The sequence below is a fragment of the Malaclemys terrapin genome, chromosome 10, assembly GCF_027887155.1.
Source record: "Malaclemys terrapin pileata isolate rMalTer1 chromosome 10, rMalTer1.hap1, whole genome shotgun sequence".
Classification (NCBI taxonomy): Eukaryota; Metazoa; Chordata; order Testudines; family Emydidae; genus Malaclemys; species Malaclemys terrapin.
The window spans coordinates 67,319,359-67,339,954 of NC_071514.1; the positions used below are offsets into that span (position 1 = coordinate 67,319,359).

The 20,596-nt window shown below is 38.6% G+C and overlaps 1 protein-coding gene across 2 annotated transcripts in view; it reads right to left on the minus strand.

The window, feature by feature from the left end:
• Positions 1 to 439: 439 nt before the first annotated feature.
• The window catches only part of SNX29 (sorting nexin 29), a 490,357-nt gene continuing 470,200 nt past the window's right edge, over positions 440 to 20,596 (minus strand). For both annotated transcript variants that reach the window (XM_054042042.1, XM_054042043.1), the window contains exon 18: positions 440 to 9,876. In XM_054042042.1, the coding sequence (XP_053898017.1) occupies positions 9,747 to 9,876 (130 nt within the window). In that variant the 3' untranslated portion in view covers positions 440 to 9,746. The remainder of the gene's footprint in view (positions 9,877 to 20,596) is intronic.

The following is a 20,596-nucleotide window of genomic DNA, read 5'->3' on the forward strand; positions in this document are numbered from 1 at the left end:
AAACAAGATTTAAAATTACTAAAATGTGAAAGGTTCAGCATTCATAGCTGATTAGTAAACAGTACTGTTAATGACAGCTGTATCCAGCAACACTGGGTCTAACAAAACAATGGAGTTATATGAAAACTATGATTTCAGAATAGAATGCAGGTAGTGATCTTTAACTATTCCACTGTATTTGAAATAATTATAAGAAAATATAAAAAGGTTCAAGGTGACATGCTCTTTGTCAAATAGGTCAGTTTGTCTTATATAAAACAAAAGGTTTGCTTTTAATGTTTGAAATATTCCCATTAATAATAAAGTTTTCATTAAACTCTTTTCTCCCTAATACTTCTGGGATTCCAAGACCCCATTTAATTGTATTGGTTTTTGCTTGGAACATATTTTCAATGGCAAATGTGTTTTTCTAACAGCAACATGGAAGACAAGATGAGAATATAATTGAAAGATGTTTACTGTTTTGTTTTCTTATTTGTTTGGTTGCCTGTACATCTGATATCCATGTCTCTTAGATTTCACACATCAAATAATCTTCATCAGACACAATGAATGAGAATATTAATCTAATTAAAACCAGATGCCTAGTACATTGTTTTGGAAATTTAGCCCAAAGTATATTTGTATTAACTTTGCACATTTAAAAGGTGAAAATAAATCACAGATCGCTGTTTTTAAACAGCCGAGTACCACAAATAGGCTGCAAACATTCTATCTTTTACCATACAAAATGTCAATTTTTTATTTTCTTGTTAGTATAGTGGCATATTTAAATCAAATTATAACAAAATTACCACAGGATATTTCAAAAGAAATATTTAATACAACAAAGTATTTAGAAAATTATATATACATTTGTTTAAAAATTCTATCATGTAAACATTAACATAACATGGCTTACAAATAATATAAAGAGTTTATAGATGCTTATCTGAATACTATATATACATAGACGCTACCTTAAAATTAAAATAATCTTGCCTATTTTCTAAGTTGTGTAACAAAAACAAAAAGAAAACCCTGTTGCCAGCAGGTTTGGTCCCAGACAAAAGGGTATTTTAGTCTATTTTGCTCAATAGCCAGGGCTTCTTAGAAAGTGCAGACCTTCAGAATTATGATTTCTTTTCAAAAGCTTTTATTTTCCTTTAAATTCATTATATGTATATACTCTTAACATTTCAAATTATCCATGTGAAAAAATCAACTACCAGTTTAACTTTTCTCAGCGACATTGGCACTGCTACTGAGATATTGGTAAACATATTCCCATATGAATGTATTTGATCGATTCCTTCTTAAATATTACAGTGAATTACTTGTGTGTAAATTCATGTCAATATAAACAGAAAAAACAAGAGTTCTTATTAATAAGAAATCTGCATTGATAGATTTCCAGATGAGATTTAATAAATAATGCAATTTATATGTAAGAGGACCATAAAGTGAACTTTTGGGGGGGTGTAACAACATTTACTGGGCCACACCATTGCCCAGCAGCAGAGCAGAACAAAGGGTACAAAGCAAACATTTAATCTTTTCTTGAAAGTGTAATAAAACATAATGCACATCAATTGATAGTTTTAAACATTATTTATAATAGCACTAGTTTAATATATTAAAATGATTTTTAAGACATTGCACATATCTAATGCTACAAAACCATGCATTCAAAATGGCTGAATGCACAGCAAATTAATATTTCATCTTGTGGTATGTGAGATAGGCCAAAAAAATAATGAGGAAATGGTAAGGAGACAACTAAGTTCATTAGTCTCATGATCCAAGATGATGGAGCTTAAATGCATCTGCAGGAGTGGCTCATTCAAGCACCAGCAAGAGGGTGCTGCTCCTATTGATCTTAAGGACTCAATTCTGCTGTCATCTGGGCTCTGATAATCTAGTTTTCCCATATGCCTGAAGCTCCCATTGGTAGAACAGAAAACTGGAGTCAAGTTAACTGTGTTGTGACAACATATCCTATATGCCTTTGTGCCATTTGGTGACCCTCCTATCTCAGAAGATAGCACCTGATCTCAGAGCAGAATTTTGGCCATGACCTCACCTGCTTCCAAAATATCTGTTCCACAGGATTCCCATGGAATTTGGGTAACTCTAAGAACACCCACACATAGTATTTGGAATAATGGGATGAAGGACAATAAAGTGTTTTTTTTCCTGAAACCTCAAACACAAAAACTGTGTAGAATCAGAGAGGTCCCAGTGGCATTTTGAAGCAACATAAAGAGAATGGCTACCACAATGCAAACAGAAAGTGAAATCCTCGAATAGAGTAATCTCATTGGCCAATAGGTACCTTTATAAAGGAAATAGAATTTATTTTGCTTGCTTATACACTCTACTATCAGGGTAGGGTAAAATGCTTCAAATCAGTTTCAAAAACTTATGTGGCCATAGTTTGCAAATAGCTAATTTTATAAAATCTCTCCACTCCCCTCAGGAATGTAACACATTTGAGGGTTTTCATTTATTTATTTATAGGTACACTTGGCTAATAAATATTAATTGATCTGGATACTGTCCTATGGGATAATTCACTTTCCCACAGTCTTGGCAGCCCTATGCACAATAGCTAAGTGTAGAGGAGCAAATCTGAGACTAGGAAAAAAGGAGGTTGGCGAGGGGAGAGGGAGTCCCACGAAACATACTCCTGTAAGTATGACACAAGTTAGGAACAGAATCTGTCTTTTCTAGCAACTTAAACCTTAGATTATTGGTATATACTCCTGTTCAGCTTGTCCAGTTTACTTCCCTGCCTACCTCTTACCTGATGTAACGCCTTTTCCATCTCCTTACTCTCCTCAAGTGCTGGAAGATAGCTCCTCCCTCCAACACATTCAGGCGAGAGCCTCATGTTGCAACATGTCTTTCACTGACACTGGTCTCAACTCCCTTCTGCCAGCTTCCATGCTAGTTCCTCCCCAACTCCTGCACGACCTTCAGTGCAATCCATTTCCCCCTACTGGCGCCCAACCTGAGCGGAAGTCACGTTGAGAAAGCGAGCCACAAGAGGAGAGGCAATTCGGATTAACTATGAACTTCTGAAAGCCTGAAGCCTTTATTTTACAGTTTGCCCCCAACAGCAACAGAGGAAACTTTCAATCATCTGTTACAAAACCGGGAATTAGTCAGTTTCCCAAGTTTTAAGAGTTTAATATTTTCCCTATTGAAGCTGGATTGATTCAGTTGCTATATTTGGGCAGGCGAGATTTATACATCAACTAGAGTCTGGACCAGCCTGCAAAATTCTGGGTTTTCTAGATTGAGACCCATTTCTAAAACAACAAAACACAGCTCTTCACTTCTGATGTACTGATAAGAAAATATCACCATGTTAGGTCATTAATATGAACTTACAGACAGCATCAGTAGATCACTCAATGCTCATTCCAGGTCCAATTTATTACTAGCTAGCTGTTCTGAACCAGTCAACTCTATATATAGGTTTCAAGTAGGTTCAGTGATTTGATAGCTTGAAAAGACATTATTCTGTACAATAAAACATTCATTTCACAACAACAAAATGCACCTTAACATCTGGGTCTTATTTATGAACCAAAGTCAAATTTACTGCCATTATGCAGTATCTGCAAATATTTATCATATTAATCCCATCACAATGGTTTACAACTTGCAGTACATTTTATAAAATTATACAATTTGTTTACAACTAACCATGTGACAATGTTTTTTAAACAGGACTGGCTTAGAAATTATGAATCCTTCTACCAATGTGTGATTTAATAGACAGGTCAAGTTAAGCCTTTGCTATTGTGTCATTATCCTGCCTCCAATTAATCTTGGGATTTTTTTTTGTTTTGATTTAAATGGAAAATTTGATTTAAAACAGGATTTAAGTCAGTGCATTAAAATCTGTGTATAGAATGCCAGAATCTCTAAATAGACAAGATTCTGAATAACTGTAGTCAATATTTAACAAATTAATACTGACAGACAATCCCAGCTGTAATAAAACTGAAACTGTCTGCTGTCTACTTTATGTTTCTTAGGAAGTTATTTATTTTGAATGTAATAGAAAAACAGTATTAAAAATCTTTTCTACAATTTTTTCTAAGCATTCACAAAAGATTCCAGATTAAGACCCTTGAGATTTAAACTGTATATATACATAGGGCCCTATGAAATCCATTTTATTATTGTGTATTTTCAGATTTATTATTTTCTAATTTCTTTTTTTTCCATTAAAAAAAAAATTAATTAAATCTTCTCCAGCGCTGGGGTCGTGGTGGGGACACAAAGCTCCTCTGGACCCAGGTCCACAGTGAGGAGACAACTTTATTTTTTTGTATAGTGCTGGATTTTTTTAGTGCTGGATTCATGTTTTTGTTTTTATTCTGCGATTCCATCCATGTTCTCGCTAATGTGGATTTCATAGTGCCCTAATATACAGCACAGGTAGTGAATAGGAGGTAACACTGCAAGTTTCTCTATATTGTCCTGATACTGTGCTACAATCCTAAACTTAAAAGGCAACTCTATAAAAGACAGGACTATTTGATTGTTAACCTAACTGCTCAGATCACCACAAATGACTGGTGTTCAGTGATGTACATGCTTATCTACCAAGAACTGGATTGAACCCACCAACTCATTTGCATAGGCTACTGCTCAGCTATCAGAAAGTCACAGCTTTCAGTCACTACCAATCTGGGTTAGATTTGCGAAAGCAGTGTTTCATAAACAGAACGGCATGCATTTAATTAAACGATACATGGGAGAAACTGAAAGTATTCTTATACACTTACTAGAACCATTGTTATGATTACAGAATTTTTATGCATATATGATATAATCCTATTAGATAATTTAAACTAGATGGTCAAGATTTTCAGTGCCAAAACATTTTAAAGGGCCTGATCATCAGAGGATGAGTTCTTAGCACTAACTGACTGACTAACTAACAAGGCCCCATTTGGCTCAGGTGCCAAAAATTAGGGCATCCAAAATCAGTAGTCATTCCTGAAAATCTTGGCCAGAATCCTTAGAACACTAAATTCTATTCACCTAACTCATGTGAGTAGTCTCATGGTACTCATGTGAGTAAAGCAAGCAGGATCTGGTTCATATTGTATAATCTGTTATTGAATGTTTCTACTGAGATTGCAGGCTCAGCTACTGTATAACCTTCTATAATGCGTTAATTCTGGAGAGGAAATTCCACTGAATTATTTTCTTAAAGAGACAACAGAAGAGTATTTAAGTGGATTAATAACTGCAGTACATAACACAAGCTCATATCACAAAGTGAAGGTTCTCTGCAGTCCCTAATCTTAGTATCATATATACATTTTGTTTACTTGTGAGGGCATTCTGTGCCAAAAAATTAAAAATTCTGCTCCAAAAAATTAAAAATTCTGTGCACAATATTTTAAAAATTTGCAAGTTTTATTTGTCCAAGTGTGGAGGAGCTCAGTGTGGGGGGATCCAGTTGTGGGGTGAGAGAATTCTGTGTGGGACAATCTGGAAGGAGACAGCTTAGTGGGGGGTCTAGGTGTGGGGAATCTGGATGCACAGAGGCTCATTGAGGGGGTTCCAGGTGCAGGGGCAATGGGACTCTGTAGGGGCTTCCAAGTGAAAGTGATTGGGGCTCAGCAGAGGGGTCTGGGTGTGGGGGTCTCAGCTGGGGGGGTCTTGGTGGGGTGGGGGTCTGGGTGCAGCTAGTTGGGGGTCAGTGGTGTGGTGGTCTGGATGTGGAGGCTCAGGGGGTGGGGCTTGTGGGGGTGTTTTGTGCAGGGAGCTCAGTGGGAGGTGGTCTGGGTGCAGGGGTTGGGGCCTGGAGGCAGCGGGTCTGAGTGCAGGGGGGATGCAGCTGCAGGGGTTGAGGTTCAGTGGGGTGGGGTTCAGGTATGGAGGGCTGGGGGGGATTCTTAGTTGTAAGAGGGAGGTTTGGCAGGAGTGTCTGGGTATGGGAGGTCCAGCTGCATGGTGGTTGGGTGGATGGGGGAACAGGTCCCCATACAGAGATCTCCCCCCACAGCTGAGAAGCGATGAGGGCAGGAAGCAGGGGGAGGATGCGGAGCTTCCTGCAGCTGTGGGAGTGTGTGTGTGGGGGTTCTGGGTGTGGGTCTGACACAGCCCCAGCCACTCCTTGCAGGGGAAGAGGAAGTCCCGTCCTCTCCTGCCTCCAGCCCAGCTGGGACTAACAGCTGAACCCAGCTCAGGGTAGGAGTCACTGGCTGGGTGTTCCCAGCTCTGCGGTGATTTACCTCTCCATTGGCTGCTCCAGGTGCCTGAAATGATGTACCTGCACAGCTAGGGAGTGGTGCATGACTGCTCTTGCAGCTTCCCTTTGCTTCCCTGTCAGAAAGTCATTTTTCTGCGGGGAAGCAAAAAAATCTGCAGGGACGTGAATTCTGTGCAAGCGCAGTGGCGCAAAATTCCCCTAGGAGTAATTTTATGCTAAAATTAGCAGAGAACAACTTGTTCACTGTAAACAAGTCCAGATTTTTGCATATTTATTCATATACTAAAAATTAGGCAAGGTCAATTAATCAGGAGAGAGGAAGAGATAATTTAAAGAGCCAATAAGGACAGTTTTAAAAATATGGATAGTACATGTCATTCTATGTTGAGCACATGTGTATCTGCTAAATTAGTTTCCTTACCATTTGCAACTTTTCAAAGACGGGGGTGGGGGGGGAGCTGTACATTGTGAACTATTTTCTGAAGATGAAAACAGATTCATGTGGTAAACACATCTAAATCCAATTCTCCCCAAAGGAATTTATGCAAGGTAGGCTTTCAGTTCAATCTGTAATTCAGTATTAGTAGGCAAAATTTGGCACATGAATTACAGATTACACTCCTGTCAATCTTGTAAAGCCTTTAGACCTTTTAAAGATATGAATTCTTAGTCTTTCAAAGTGGAACTCACATTCAATCTATGAATTTTTCAACAAAGACAAACTTCAAAATATAAGTTATGCATCAAATTAATTGGTTCGGAGAGGCTTTACAGATTTTATTATTTTTTATTTTTAAACAAACACCCCACCCTACTGGATTCAAACACCAATATTAACTCATTTTCTGATGCAACCAAGACATCTAGCTTTTCTGAAAAGCTGCTTGTTGGGATTCATTTGTAAAGGAGCTCTCTTATAGATGTGCAGAAGATACTGCAGTAGCAGATAAAATTGCAAGTAACAGAACAATATTTCATTTCTGGGACACAATTTTTCTTTTGGGGTCTCGCGTGTTAATACCTGGTTGCTGCTGGTTGCCTTTTCCCATCACTCAGTGCAATCTATGACAGTGTATGTCAATGTTAGGATTACAGGACTCGTTCTTCACACTCAGAAGCCAGTTCTGTAACCATTATTCACTTTGAGCAAACCTTATTCATGCGAGCCGTCCAACTGAAGTCAATAGGGCTACTCGTGAATAAGTGCCACAAAATGGGACAAAGGCTTGAAGAATATGGGTCTCAGTTCATTAGACTTTTTAAAATAGCTCTACATTAAAAAAAGTGCATTAATAATAAGTGGATTCTTTTTCTGAAAAAAACCCAACCCCTTGGGTTTCTATAACTACTGTCAGGTTTTAATATAATACACTGACAGTCAATAACAAAAATGAACCACACTGCACCTTTAAGTGGGGGGCCGTTGTCTGGCTTGCTGAGGGAAAGGAAACAGTGTTTTAAGGGTGAGGGAGAGAGGTCAGAAGCTGCTGCAAAAGGGGATAGGGTGAGCGTGGTGACACTGACTCATCCCCTGGGACCGGAAGGGCGAAGGAGTTGAAGAAGGGCAAGTCCGGGCATAAGGAGCTTTTTCCACAGAGCAGGTGAGTCAGCACCTACCTTTCCCTTCCCTTCCCTTCCCTCCCCTCCCCTCCCCTTCAGGTGGCAAAATACCAGGCTTGGTCAGGACCTGCTGTGGGCATCACGCTAGCCGTTCCTTTTAGGGTATCTGGGAAGGACTTTTTCCCTCATCAGCAGATTGGCCTAGGTGGGGTGGATTTTTTTTTGCCTTCTACAGCAGGTTCAGGGATGGTTTTGTTATTGTTAACAGTGAAGGGAGTTAGGCTATATGTCACAACTCATTATGTAAGTGTGGGGCGGATGTCCAGTGCAGGTACTCCACAGTGAAGGTGTACAGTGACTAGATAAATGACTTGGTAAAGGACTTAAAATGGAGGTGTTGGTTAAAGTAATGGAACAGGGTGGCTCCTATACATGGTATGGCAGGGAGCCAACCTCCCTTTCTTACAGCCCACCTTAACCCTCCTACAAGGATGGTGGTGGATGGTTAGGTCCCAGGAATAGGTGGCTGGGGGACCTGCATGGGAAAAGATGAGGGCTGGCAGAAGCCTTCCTGGTAGTAACTGAACGAACATGGAGTTACCTGCATGATACACTTTTATCTGCTGGGTGGTCACAGACATCTAATAATAAAGTTGCAGTCTGATTAAAACCATATCAAGTGTCTCCTGTCCTTCTTTCAGTATAGCCGGACAATATACCAACCTATGGGAACACAGATTATCCAAACAACTTGTGAGAAGAGAGTTGTTCTGGTGCACAGGTAAAGCAGAATATATTCTTCAGTAAACATGAATGAATATTGGTTAAGACTCTATACATGGGGAAAAAAAGATGGCTAAAGCATAGTTTACTGCCTGTGGCAGTATAGCTAACAGATGTTGTGAACTGGATTCCAGTTGATCCATTTCAGGATTTCCAGCACTTGTAACAATTATTCTCCCAGGTTTCTTTAGTTGTTCTCACAACATTGTTACAAGTCACTTTCCAGTAAAAAGGTGACAGGCACTTTCAACTTAGGCAATCTTTTAGCAACAGCATTTCATGTGTCTTACGAAGTAGTTGTAAGAATGCCCAAATGGCCCCTTTCTTTATGCTGAGAGACTGTTTTTATAATAACATCAGCAAGAAATCAATAACAGAACAAAGCCAAATGCTGGAAAACTCTATTCTGTAACATGTTAACTTTGTGTTTCCTTTTTTGCTAAACTCCTTGAGCTGACTTGTACTGCACCTTGCCTTGCAGCAAAAACAAAAATTTCAATAGAAAATTATTAGAATCTCCATTTTGGTAGAATTACTCTTCACAAGTGAGAGCTTCTGGGAATATCTGACTAGAAACATACAAAAGCTATTTCTGCCCTCTCTACTGTTTTTTCTTCCGTCATTTACTTTGTAACGTTTATAAAAGACTCTTGAGTGCATCAGAGGATCATAATGAAAAAGCAACAGTCATTCCATTTCCAAAAGGCAATGGGTTAGGAGAGTTTTTTTTAAGTACAACTTTCTGACAAATATTGATTAGTGATAATTACAGTTGTACTTCTAAGAAAAAAATAATATTCTCCGAACATGAGGCACACAGATCTCAGGAACAGAAATAGATGGGATGAGTGTAAGAGACACTACGGCACAAACAAGGGACTCATAGTAGTGGAGTAAGTTTAGAAGAAAAGAGAATGCTTTACAAAACAAAGGAAGTGTGTACAATTTGCTGAGTGCCCCATGAAGAGCCCTCATATTCCACTGGGAAAATGCTTGCTGCTTTCAAAAGTGACCTGTTAAATCAGAATGATGAACCTTAGTATTGAGAGTCTCCTTTCAGGAATTAACTCAATGCAGCTGTATTCTCCCCAGGGCCTTTCATAATCAACAGTATAGGATAGGTCAGAATCACAGGGCAGTTTAAAGTACATGGTGCTGATGTTCACAATTATACAAAGGGTCAGAGATCACCACTTTGAGGCTCCAGGTTCCGTGGCTCCCTTTGATGGTGTCGAGATAGCTTTGGAAAGCGGGTAGCCACTCTTGAGCGATTGCTTTTGCTTACTGGTTCTCCCACAGGTTGGATATCACTAGGAAAAAAGAAAAAGAAAAACACCAGAATAAGTTCATGTTGTATGTAAATTCTCCTGTAGTTATTCTAAATGTAGAAAAAGGAGATGTTATGAGAATTCAGCCAATGATGGCAAAGTACAGTACATATCTTTAACTACATGGACCTGCATTATTTATACTGCTAACTGGAGTCTGAATTACAAATGCGCTCTTGCAAAAATGAGAACAAGTAGTACTTTATGGAAGACTAATTTCTAAGATAAAAACATAACTCAATGGGCTGAAGTTCAGAGATGGCATTAAAAGCATTTGAAAATGATATATGTAATGGCAAACTAGACAAAAGCTTGGATGATGCCCTAATTAACGTTCTTCTAATTATGGATGGATGTATCCTTACGTGATGAAATACATTAGTAACACACTGCCGCTGGGAATTCTTCATTCTATTCTGGCCCACAACAGACTATGATCTTACATGAATGAGTCTTCTGAAAACAACTTACTTGGAAAGCAAATACTCTAAGAACAAAAAGCAGTAACGGAAATTTCTGGTTACATAGGTGTCATTCAGAGGCTAAAGACACCTCCAAAAACTACAGTAGAAAGGAATAATGTTGTACTTTTGCCATACTTTTAGAGGACTCTACAGGATTTAAAATTATACAGTTTACACACGTCTCAATCAACATCACTGATTAGCATTTCACAAACCAGCCAAATGATAACAAGGTTATGCAGCATGCAAAGTCAAAGTTATTTTGACATGTAAAAATCAGCTATTTATACTAATATTCAATCTGAGTTGATGAATTAAGAAGAGAGATGCTCTTCTGCAGTCTTTACTATTTTGGCTGAAAACTGATGTATTTTTGAAGCAAACAATGCATTAACTCCATGTAGATCTCTTCTCCCTGCAGGATGACATTTACCACTGTGCAGAGAGCCTGCCTAAGGCTTATTTCCTTCATAAAAGCACTTGGAGAGCTACTGATGAAAAGCACTGTATAAGAGGTGGGTATTATTATTATAGGCACACTTAGATTCCATTTAAGATGTATTTTGAGGGCTTAAATGGGATGGACCTAAGTGGAACATAGGCCTTGTACAGGCTCTGTTCAAGGGTGCAAAATTCACCCTCAGGGAGCAGAGTATTTTAGTAAGGTAAGTCAGTCAACAGTACTTCATTTTGTCAGTGGTAACCATAGTTTTGTAAGGCTAATAAACAGTTGCCAATATTCCCCAACATAATGGACAATGGGTTCCAGAAAATACCCTGCCAAAGTCAGTTGCTAAATTGAAAATGTTAGCAGAAAATAAAAATGCTTTTCAAATAGCAGTGTGAAGTTTCATTGTTGTGCATTTCCCTAGCAGAATAGCTTGAAGTAGACTAATTTTCAAGACAGCCTTAAGTATATTGATTTTAACTAAGTTCACTAAAAGTCCTACTACAGTACTTATTCTTTCGCTGTGACCAGAAAGTCCGCAACATGAAAATAATTGCATAAAATTCTCATCAATCTCAAAACTTCTTAGCAACTCACTTGTTCTTCTTGTGTAATAGTAAGGTTTACAAATTACCACTTTAGTGTTTTGCTTGCTTGTCAATAAAATCAAAACACTAAAATTTAGCTGGGTTCATAATCTTACTCTGTGGTAGCCATAGATAATTAAATATCCATTTCAACATTTCCAGATTTTATGATTTTTCATTTTGTGACATCACAGCCCTGGAGAATCCAAATTAACAAAAGCTATATGCAGTACCTAGAAGATCCTGCTTTCTGAATCAATTTCAATTGTGCATATTAATGTTACTTCTATTCTATTTTTATTAATATAGGTGCTGAGGGAGAGAATTTATTACTACTTATGATTATACTATTATTACCATATTAATACACTAATTATCCAAGGTAGCAAAGAGCATCATCATTAACTCAAATGTGTCTGCCAGTTGTATGATGTCATCTGCCCAAACTAAGGAGTTTAACTGTAGATCATCCAATGTCACATCCTCCAACTCATCTCACATTCTTAATGTTAAGAACATGAAGAAAAGCGATAGTGATTCCATATCCCCTTGTCTTACACCAAACTGACTTGAATACGTTGCTTAATTCTCTACCAATTCTTACAGCACAGTAATAATTTTTATACATAGCTTTTATAATTGCAATCATCTTATCTGAAACTCCATATGATTTTGCTATTTTCCACAATGCTTTCCTACAAACCAAATCAAATGCCTTTGTGAAGTTGATGAAAACACCAAACATCTTTAACCCCCATTCTCACATTTTGTTCCATCAACTGTCAGAGCATGAATAATTAATAAATGCAACTTGGACTTGGTCTGAAGTCGCACTGTTCCTCGCTTACTAATTTTTCTAAAACTGGCCTTAATCCATTGACAATTACTTTCATCATGATTTTTCCCAGTACTGACGATATGCTTATACCTCTATAATTATCTGAATTTGCAGGATCTCCTTTCTTCAAGATTGGCCCAACTATTGCCTTTAGCCAGTCATCTGGTGACACCTCTTGTTCCCATACCCTTTTCTATATTTTTTTTCTAATGCTTCAAATGCACTTGTCCCATTGGCTTTTAAGCAATTGAGCTGTTCAGTTGTCTGTTTTTTAACTGCTTCACTTGCTCTATTTCTTCTTCTGATGGTAGTACAGATGTCCATTCTCTTTGAAAGCTGCCCTATTCACTTAGCATGACTAGAATGCTTTCATCTGGATGAACTACAGGGTTCAGACTTTGTCAGAATTCTCCTTCCGTACTTCCAGCACCACTTTGGCATCTGTTGTTAGTTCACTGGTAGCCTTTTTTGCCGCTTGCATTGCTGGCCTGATTGTGTTTCCATATAACTTAATCTTGTTGTATATTATTTTCATATCTTGATTTCTGGAGGTCTATTCTAGTTGCTGAGCCTCTTCTTTCCAAAATTATTGCTTGTCCAATCTTTGTAATTTCTTCACCACTTTGCATAATGCTTTTACTCCTTCCGCTCTCCCAGCAGACTGGTTTGACTTGTTTACACGTTTACAGTGATGTTCTTGTTTTGTTGCTTGTCCAGCTTTTCCTTGTTTGCTTATGCCTTCCAGTAACTCCCTCCACTGTGTTTTATGTTGTTTCCTTGAATATTTCCCAGCCAGACTATAGTGAGATTTCTTCATCATCACAAATTAATATCTTGAAAGGCCTTCCAAGCATCACCTTTTATGCCTCCCTCATAGAGTTATCCTTTATCTTATCAACATCAAATTTAGTTTCAGCTGCCACAGCTTTTTTTCCTGGACTTTAACTGAATTGTTCCCATGGATGATCACTGCCGCACTCAGCATTTCTGTAGACTAATATCCAACAGTGACAGTCTATGCCTTTTACCGATAATAATGTGGTCAGTCTGGTTTCTGGTTTGACCATCTGGTGAGTTCTATGTAACCTTGTCTGTGTCTTTGTGAAGAAACCAAATACCACCAATAATTAGATCATGCATCTCACAGCAAGTTTTTAACTTTTTCCAATTATTGTTTACCATCATGATGCTGTGTGGTCCAACACTATTCATTTGCTTAGCATGTCCACTACTAAACTTTGCATTCATATATCCCATTCAGGATCATACCATGATCAGGAATCTCATCTACAGTATTATCCAGCTGCTGATAAAATCCATCCCTCTCTTCTTCTGCTGGTGCGTAACAACAGATCACTGTTATCATAGTTTATCATAAGCAGCAGTAAGCTCTGCTATGACAATCCACTCAGACATCTGTTTCCAGCTGTTCACTGAAGTAACTGTTTTCTTGTCCACTGTTATAGCAACCCCATCTCTATGCTTTGCGTGTCCACTTGAATGACCAAGAAAGTGTAAGTTCTACGTCTCAACTCTCCTGTACTCAGCCAATGTGTCTCTTGTGTGGGAGCAAAGGAAACTTGTAATGTCCTTAACTTCTCTGCTACTAGCTCAGTCTGGCCTGGAGCAAATAGAGTTCTAACATTCCAGCTTGTCATATATGTAATATGTTCAGCTGTTATCTGAAATCCATGACCATTTCCATTTGTTAGTCTGGGTTGAAATGTGTATAAATCCATTTGGTTTGCTATCCTGTTTCTATAACAAGTGAGTTTCGGATACAATGACTTTTTAGGCCAATCCACCCTATCCAGCTCATGGGAATGCTATGTTATAGCCTGCTGGTCTCTTGGAACAGGTATCAGCACTTCCACCCTAGTCACCTGTCTTCCAAGGCTAAACTGGAAGTAATAAAAATAAATATATCTAATTTTCATTATACATAAGCATCAGATTTACAAAAGGGAAGAAATAAACAAATTTTGCCTTGACTGGCATTTTTCATAATAAACAAGACTACCATTAACACTAGGATTCAGTTTGCCAGAATGATGGCCACTGCTGACGACTGGTAGGATCATGCAGCAAAACAGACAGTTATTGACTGTCCAGTAGTTTATGCTGTATGTGAAAACAGTGTTATATACATCTAGTGTAACTCAGTGCTTGTTTTACTAGAAATATCTTAATACACAAGCTCCTCCTGCTGGCATGTTCATGAATTATCAGTGTTAGCCCAATAGGAAGCCACTCACCCTTGCTTTTGATTGAAAGAAGAGAATCCATCAAAAGAAAGGAGAAAGAGTTAAAAGGGTACAAAATGGATTTTCTCCTAATCAGGAATTATGGATCAAGAGGACAACATCTTAACTAAGAAGTGTGGACTACTTGGAGTATATCTGATTGGATGGAAAAAAACAAAATAGTGTGAATTAAGGATAAAAATACCAAATTCTGTTATCAGTTCCATTGGTGTAAATCCAGAGTAACTCTATTGACTTAACTGGAGCTAGTCCAGCTCTACAGCAGTGTAACTGAAAACAGAATCCTAGAGCATTTGGCTTAATGATGAATTTTTTAAACCTATTTTTAACATCACAATCTAAATTTTATTTAAATCTAGAATTATTTTGCTTAGTTTATTAAAAAAAACATGTATGTAGGATTTAAAAATGCCATATTATAATACGGAAATTGGATTTCCACCCATCTACCACTCTTTTCTATGGAAACAGCCGCTAGCAGCTGAAATTCAGTTTCAGCTGCTAGTGCCCAGATCCGCTTCCATGGAAACAGATGTCGCATGGGCAAAACTCAGTTAGGAGCTTTCAAGACATATTTTTAAAAAAATCTTCCCCTCATCTTAAGTCCACCCAACTTCCATTTCTGTAGAAACAGGATGGAAAAGGCTGCCAGCATCTGAGAGTGTCTCACACTTGTCAGTTTCAGCTGTAGACTGCCTGCTGAGCACTGAAAGTGCGGGTTTACAAAACACAGCCACAAAACGTAGAAACCGCTAAAAAAAAATTTTTTTTTGGATGGGGGAGGGGCAGGGGAGATTAAAAAGTAGTGAGGAAAAGATGTTTATTCTCGTGTCTTGTTTCCCTTTGATGAATGCAATAATTTTAATGCTGACATACCGCCTGGCCACAGACCTGCACAACTAGAAAATTTTCCATTCAACCAGATGTCTTATTAACCAACCAAGAGTTGAGCATAAAGTCAAGTGCAGTAGTACAATCCATTCTATGCACCTTTCAGTGGTCCTGCCAGCATCTTTAGCAAATACATATAAAGGCAACAATTCAGTGCAATGTATTCTATCTCAAATTATTTTTGCCAACAGCTTTCTGGGCACATATATGTGCAGTGCTCTTGTCACTCTCCTTTCTAATTTGTCCTTTGCTAGAAGAACAGATTTACCAACATTTGTATTTAAGAACAAACCTTTTGGCTACCATTAGTCTCCAAGTTTAGGGTTGCCTGTATTAGGCTAGTTCATTTGAATATCCAGGTCTTTCTTTGTTTCATCACTTTATATACATCACAATCTTTGCAGGGTATATTTTGTAGGCTAACTCTGGTGGGAATTAGGATACCTCTCAAGTGTTGGCCTATTCAGCAGAAGAAGAGCTTCCAGTTCTTTTTTACACTCTTCATTTGTTTGAGCCAGAAGATGAATGCATCCTGCTGGGACAATCAATTCCTTTTCCCCATTAAGTCATTTTTAGCTTGTATGCATTCCTGATTACTCTGCCCAGCATTTGTTTTGGATACCAATTCAGTTTAATTGATTTTGTCATGGTGTCAAATTCTGCCTGAGGTGCATCTGTAGATAACAGCTTAGAATAACTGCTCTTTTTAATGACCTTCTGGTTCTTTGTTACTTTCCCCCAAAAAAGAGCTGTCTGTTGGCGGAGTCAACCAGTTACCACGTGAGAGCTGCAGAAGGAAGTGGTTCATCTGAATAGCATCCAGGAGCATGAGGATTCCATCCACAGGACGCAAGTGGAAACATCTGGGGCCGAGGATGCTAGCTGACTACAGATGACTACAGCAGCACCAGAGGAGGAAGAAGAACTGGCTGCTCTATGGGGAGGAGACTGGCTCCACCTATCCCTCCACCCCATCCATTGCAGTCAAGAACCAATAAGCTGTTCTGGAAACAAGAAGTGAGGAACAGACACCAATAGCTGAGGAGGAGGCACTGCCTGCCTCCATGCCTCCCCAAAGCTGGGAGGCTCACATGAGGTCTTGGGAGGTGTGCTGCCTGCCTGAATCCTGCATCTGAGATGTTAGAGAAATGTTGCCAAGGCTTATGCGTCCCTCTGACTACTCCTCCATGCTGCTCATGCACATGGGCACTAATGATACTGTCAGGCATGACCCTGAGCAGATCAGCAGTGACTACAGGGCTTTGGGAGTGAAGATGAAGAGTTGGGGGCACAGGTTGTGTTCTCATCTATCCCCACAGTTGAGCTTAAGGGCACAGGCGGGGATAGACACATTCTGAACTAGGTTCAGAGGGGGCAGGTGACAAAAGCCCATAGGTAAGCATAAAAAAGGTGACCTTCTCAAGGAACTATATGTTATGGGGGACATGGAAAATTACAGCAGGGTCATAGGAGCAACAAGAGGGAAGTCAGTGGGGGAATTTGCTCAACATCTTAGATATCTATACACAAATGCAAGGAGTATGGGGAACAAAACAGGAAGACTGGAAGTATCATTACATAAGCTACATTATTACTTAGGTGGCATCAGAGATTTGGTGGGATAAATCTCACAAATGGAATACTGGTATAGAGGGGTATAGCTTGTTCAGGAAGAACAAACAGAGAAAAAAGGAAGGAGGCACTTTATTACACATCAAAAATATATACACTTGTTCCGAGGTCCAGAAGGAGGGGAGAGGCAAACCAGTTAAAAGTCTCTAGGTAAAGATAAAAGGGGTAAAAATAGGGATAACTTCAGGAAGAGGAGGTGGATGGGGCATTTCTGGAACAAATAGCAGAAATATCCAAAACACAAGACCTGCTAATAATGGGGGACTTGAACTACCCAGATACCCGTTGGAAAAGTAAAACAGCATAATACCATTTCCAATAAGTTCTTGGAATATATTTTTGTTTCAGAAGGTGGTGGAAGTTATTAGGGAACAACCACTTTAGACTTGATTCTGACCATCAGGGAGGAATTGGTAGTGAATCTAAAGATGGAAAGCAATTTGGTTGAAAGTGATCATGAAATGATAGATTTAATGATTCTAAGGAAAGGAAGGAGTGAGAGTAGCACAATAAGGACAACGAACTTAAAAAAAATAAAAGCAGACTTTAACAAACTCAGAGAAATGGTAGGTAAGGTTCCATGGGACAAAAATCTGAAAATCTAAGAGATAAAGGAGTTCAGGAGAACTAGCATTTTCTTAAGATGACAGTGTTAAAGGCACAGCTGCAAACTATTCTGATATGAAGGAAACGCAGAAAGAGTAGTAAGAGGCCAATATGGCTTCTCCAGGAACTCTTTAATGAGCAGAAAATCAAAAAGGAATCCTAAAAAGAGAGGAAACATGGATGCATTGATAAGGAGGAGTACAAAAGAAAAGCAGAATCATATAGGGACAAAATGAGAAAGGCTGAAGCACAAAATGAGTTACACCTAGCAAAGGGGATAACAGGAATAAGAAGAGGTTCTTTAAATATGTTAGGCGAAAGAGAAAGACAAAGGTAAGTGCAGGGCCTCTACTTAGTGGGGGAGGGGAGCTAATAACTGAGGGCATCAAGAAGGCTGAGGTGTTTAATGCCTATTTTGCTTCAGTCCGCACCAATAAGGTTAATGGTGACCAGATGCTCAACACAATTAATATTAGCAACAGAGAAGGAATGCAAGCCAAAATAGGGAAAGAACAGGTTAAAGAATATTTAGATAAATTAGATGTATTCAAGTCAGCAGGGCCTGATTAAATTCATCCTAGGGTACTTAAGGAATTAGCTGAAGCAATCTTGGAAATGTTAGCAATTATCTTTGAGAACTAAAGGACGAAAGGTGAGGTCCAAAACATACAAAGGGGAACAAAGAGGAACCAGGGACACACACAGACCAGTCAGCCTAACTTCAACACCTGGAAAGATATTGGAACAAATTATCAAACCATCAGTTTGTAAGCACCTAGAGGATAATAGGGTTATAAGGAATACCCACCATGGATATGTCAAGAACAAATCATGCCACATCAACCTACTTTGCTTCTTTGTCAGAGTTACTGGCTCTGGCCCAGTAACAGTAGACATGGTATATCTTGATTTCTGTAAGGCTTTTGATGCAGTCTCACATGACATTCTCGTAAGCAAACTAGGGAAATGTGGTCTGGATGAAATTATTATAAGGTGGGTACACAACTGGTTGAAAGACTGTTCTCAAAGAGTAGTTATCAATGGTTCCTTCTCAGACTGGGAGGGCATCTCTAGTGGTGTCCCAACGGGGAACAGTTCTGTGTCTGGTACTATTCAATATTTTCATTAATAACTTGGATAATGGAGAGGTGAGTATGTTTATATAATATGCAGATGACACAAAGGTAGGAGGGCTTGCAAGCACTTTGGAGAAAGAATTAGTATTCAAAAGAACTTAAACAAATTGGAAAATTGGTCTGAAATTGACAAGATGAAAGTCAATAAAGTGCCAAGTATTACACTTAAGAAGGAAAAATCAAATGCACAATTACAAACTGGCTTGAAGGTAGTACTGCTGAAAAGGATCTGGGAGTTAAAGTGGAACACAAATTGAATGTGAGTCAACAACGTGATGCAGCTGCAAAAAAGACTACTAATATTCTGTGGTGTATTAAAAGGAATGTCCTACATAAGACACAGGAGGTAATTGTCCTGCTTTAGGTAGCACTGTTGAGGTCTTTGCTGGAATACTGTGTCCAATTCTGGGTACCAGACTTTAGGAAAGTGTATGGATAAATTGAAGAGAATCCAGAGAAGATCAACAAAAATGATAAAAGGTTTAGAAAACCTGAACTACGTGGAAAAGTTAAAAAAACTGGGCATATTTAGTCCTGAGAAAAGGAGATTTAGGTTAGAGATCAGGAAAAACTTTCTAAGTATAAGAATGGTTAAGTTCTGGAGAATAGGCTTCGAAAGGAGGTTGTGGAATCCCCATCACTGGAGGTTTTTAAGAACAGGTTGGATAAACATCTGTCCAGGATGGTCTAGGTTTACTTGGTCCCACCTCAGCACAGGGGGCTGGACAGTTCCTGTCCAACCTTACATTTCTACAATTCTATGTTGGGGATTGTGTGTCAAACTGTAAACTCAGATTGTGTGTTTGCTTTCTATATATAGCCATTTGAATTGCATCACTCTGTTGTCCAGTGGTGAGAATGTGCTCAGAGACTGTCTCTATAACAGGGGTTGGCAACCTTTCATAAGTGGTGTGCCGAGTCTTCATTTATTCACCCTAATTTAAGGTTTTGCGTGCCAGTAATACATTTTAAAGTTTTTATAAGGTCTCTTTCTATAAGTCTATAATATATAACTAAACTATTGTTGTATGTAAAGTAAATAAGGTTTTAAAAATGTTTAAGAAGCTTCATTTAAAATTAAATTAAAATGCAGAGCCTCCCGGACTGGTGGCCAGGACCCGGGCTGTGTGAGTGTCACTGAAAATCAGCTCGCATGCCGCCTTCGGCACACGTGCCATAGGTTGCCTACCCCTGCTCTATAATAATGGCATTTAGACTTTGGCTTTAGAATAAAAGTGATCAATGTATACATGGATTTATTTATTATTTTTGCTACTGTTATAATTATCTTTCCAGTACAGTGGAGAAAATCATTGCAATGACTATGTACTGAAAATATTGGAGTAATTAAAAACAGAGAAGACTTTTATGCATCAGGATTCACAATACATTTTACATGCAAAAATGAGAGGCGTAATGTTCATTTGTTTGACAAGTAGCAATTTCAACTCACTGATACAACGCTGGATTATAGTGACTAGCCAGGGACTTCCTCCTTCATGTTCTCAAGTCGTTTGCATTCAAAGAGTGACAGATTGAGTGTAGACAGCCTTAATTACCAAATTAACTTTTAAACAGCTCATAATCAATATGTTTGGCATTAGAAGTAACAACAGACAGAACAGGATGAAATAGTAAAAAATGAAGCATGTAAACTATTTACAGAAAGCATGTTCTGAGACACTAACTAATGTATTTGAAACTAATAAAAGACAATTTTATCCCTATAAAAATCGTAAGCCACGCAACTCCAAATTTTTACAAAAGAAAGCAAGCAGAAGCCACACGACCCCCTCATCCTACAGGGGTGAGAAATGGAGATATTTGTCATCTCCT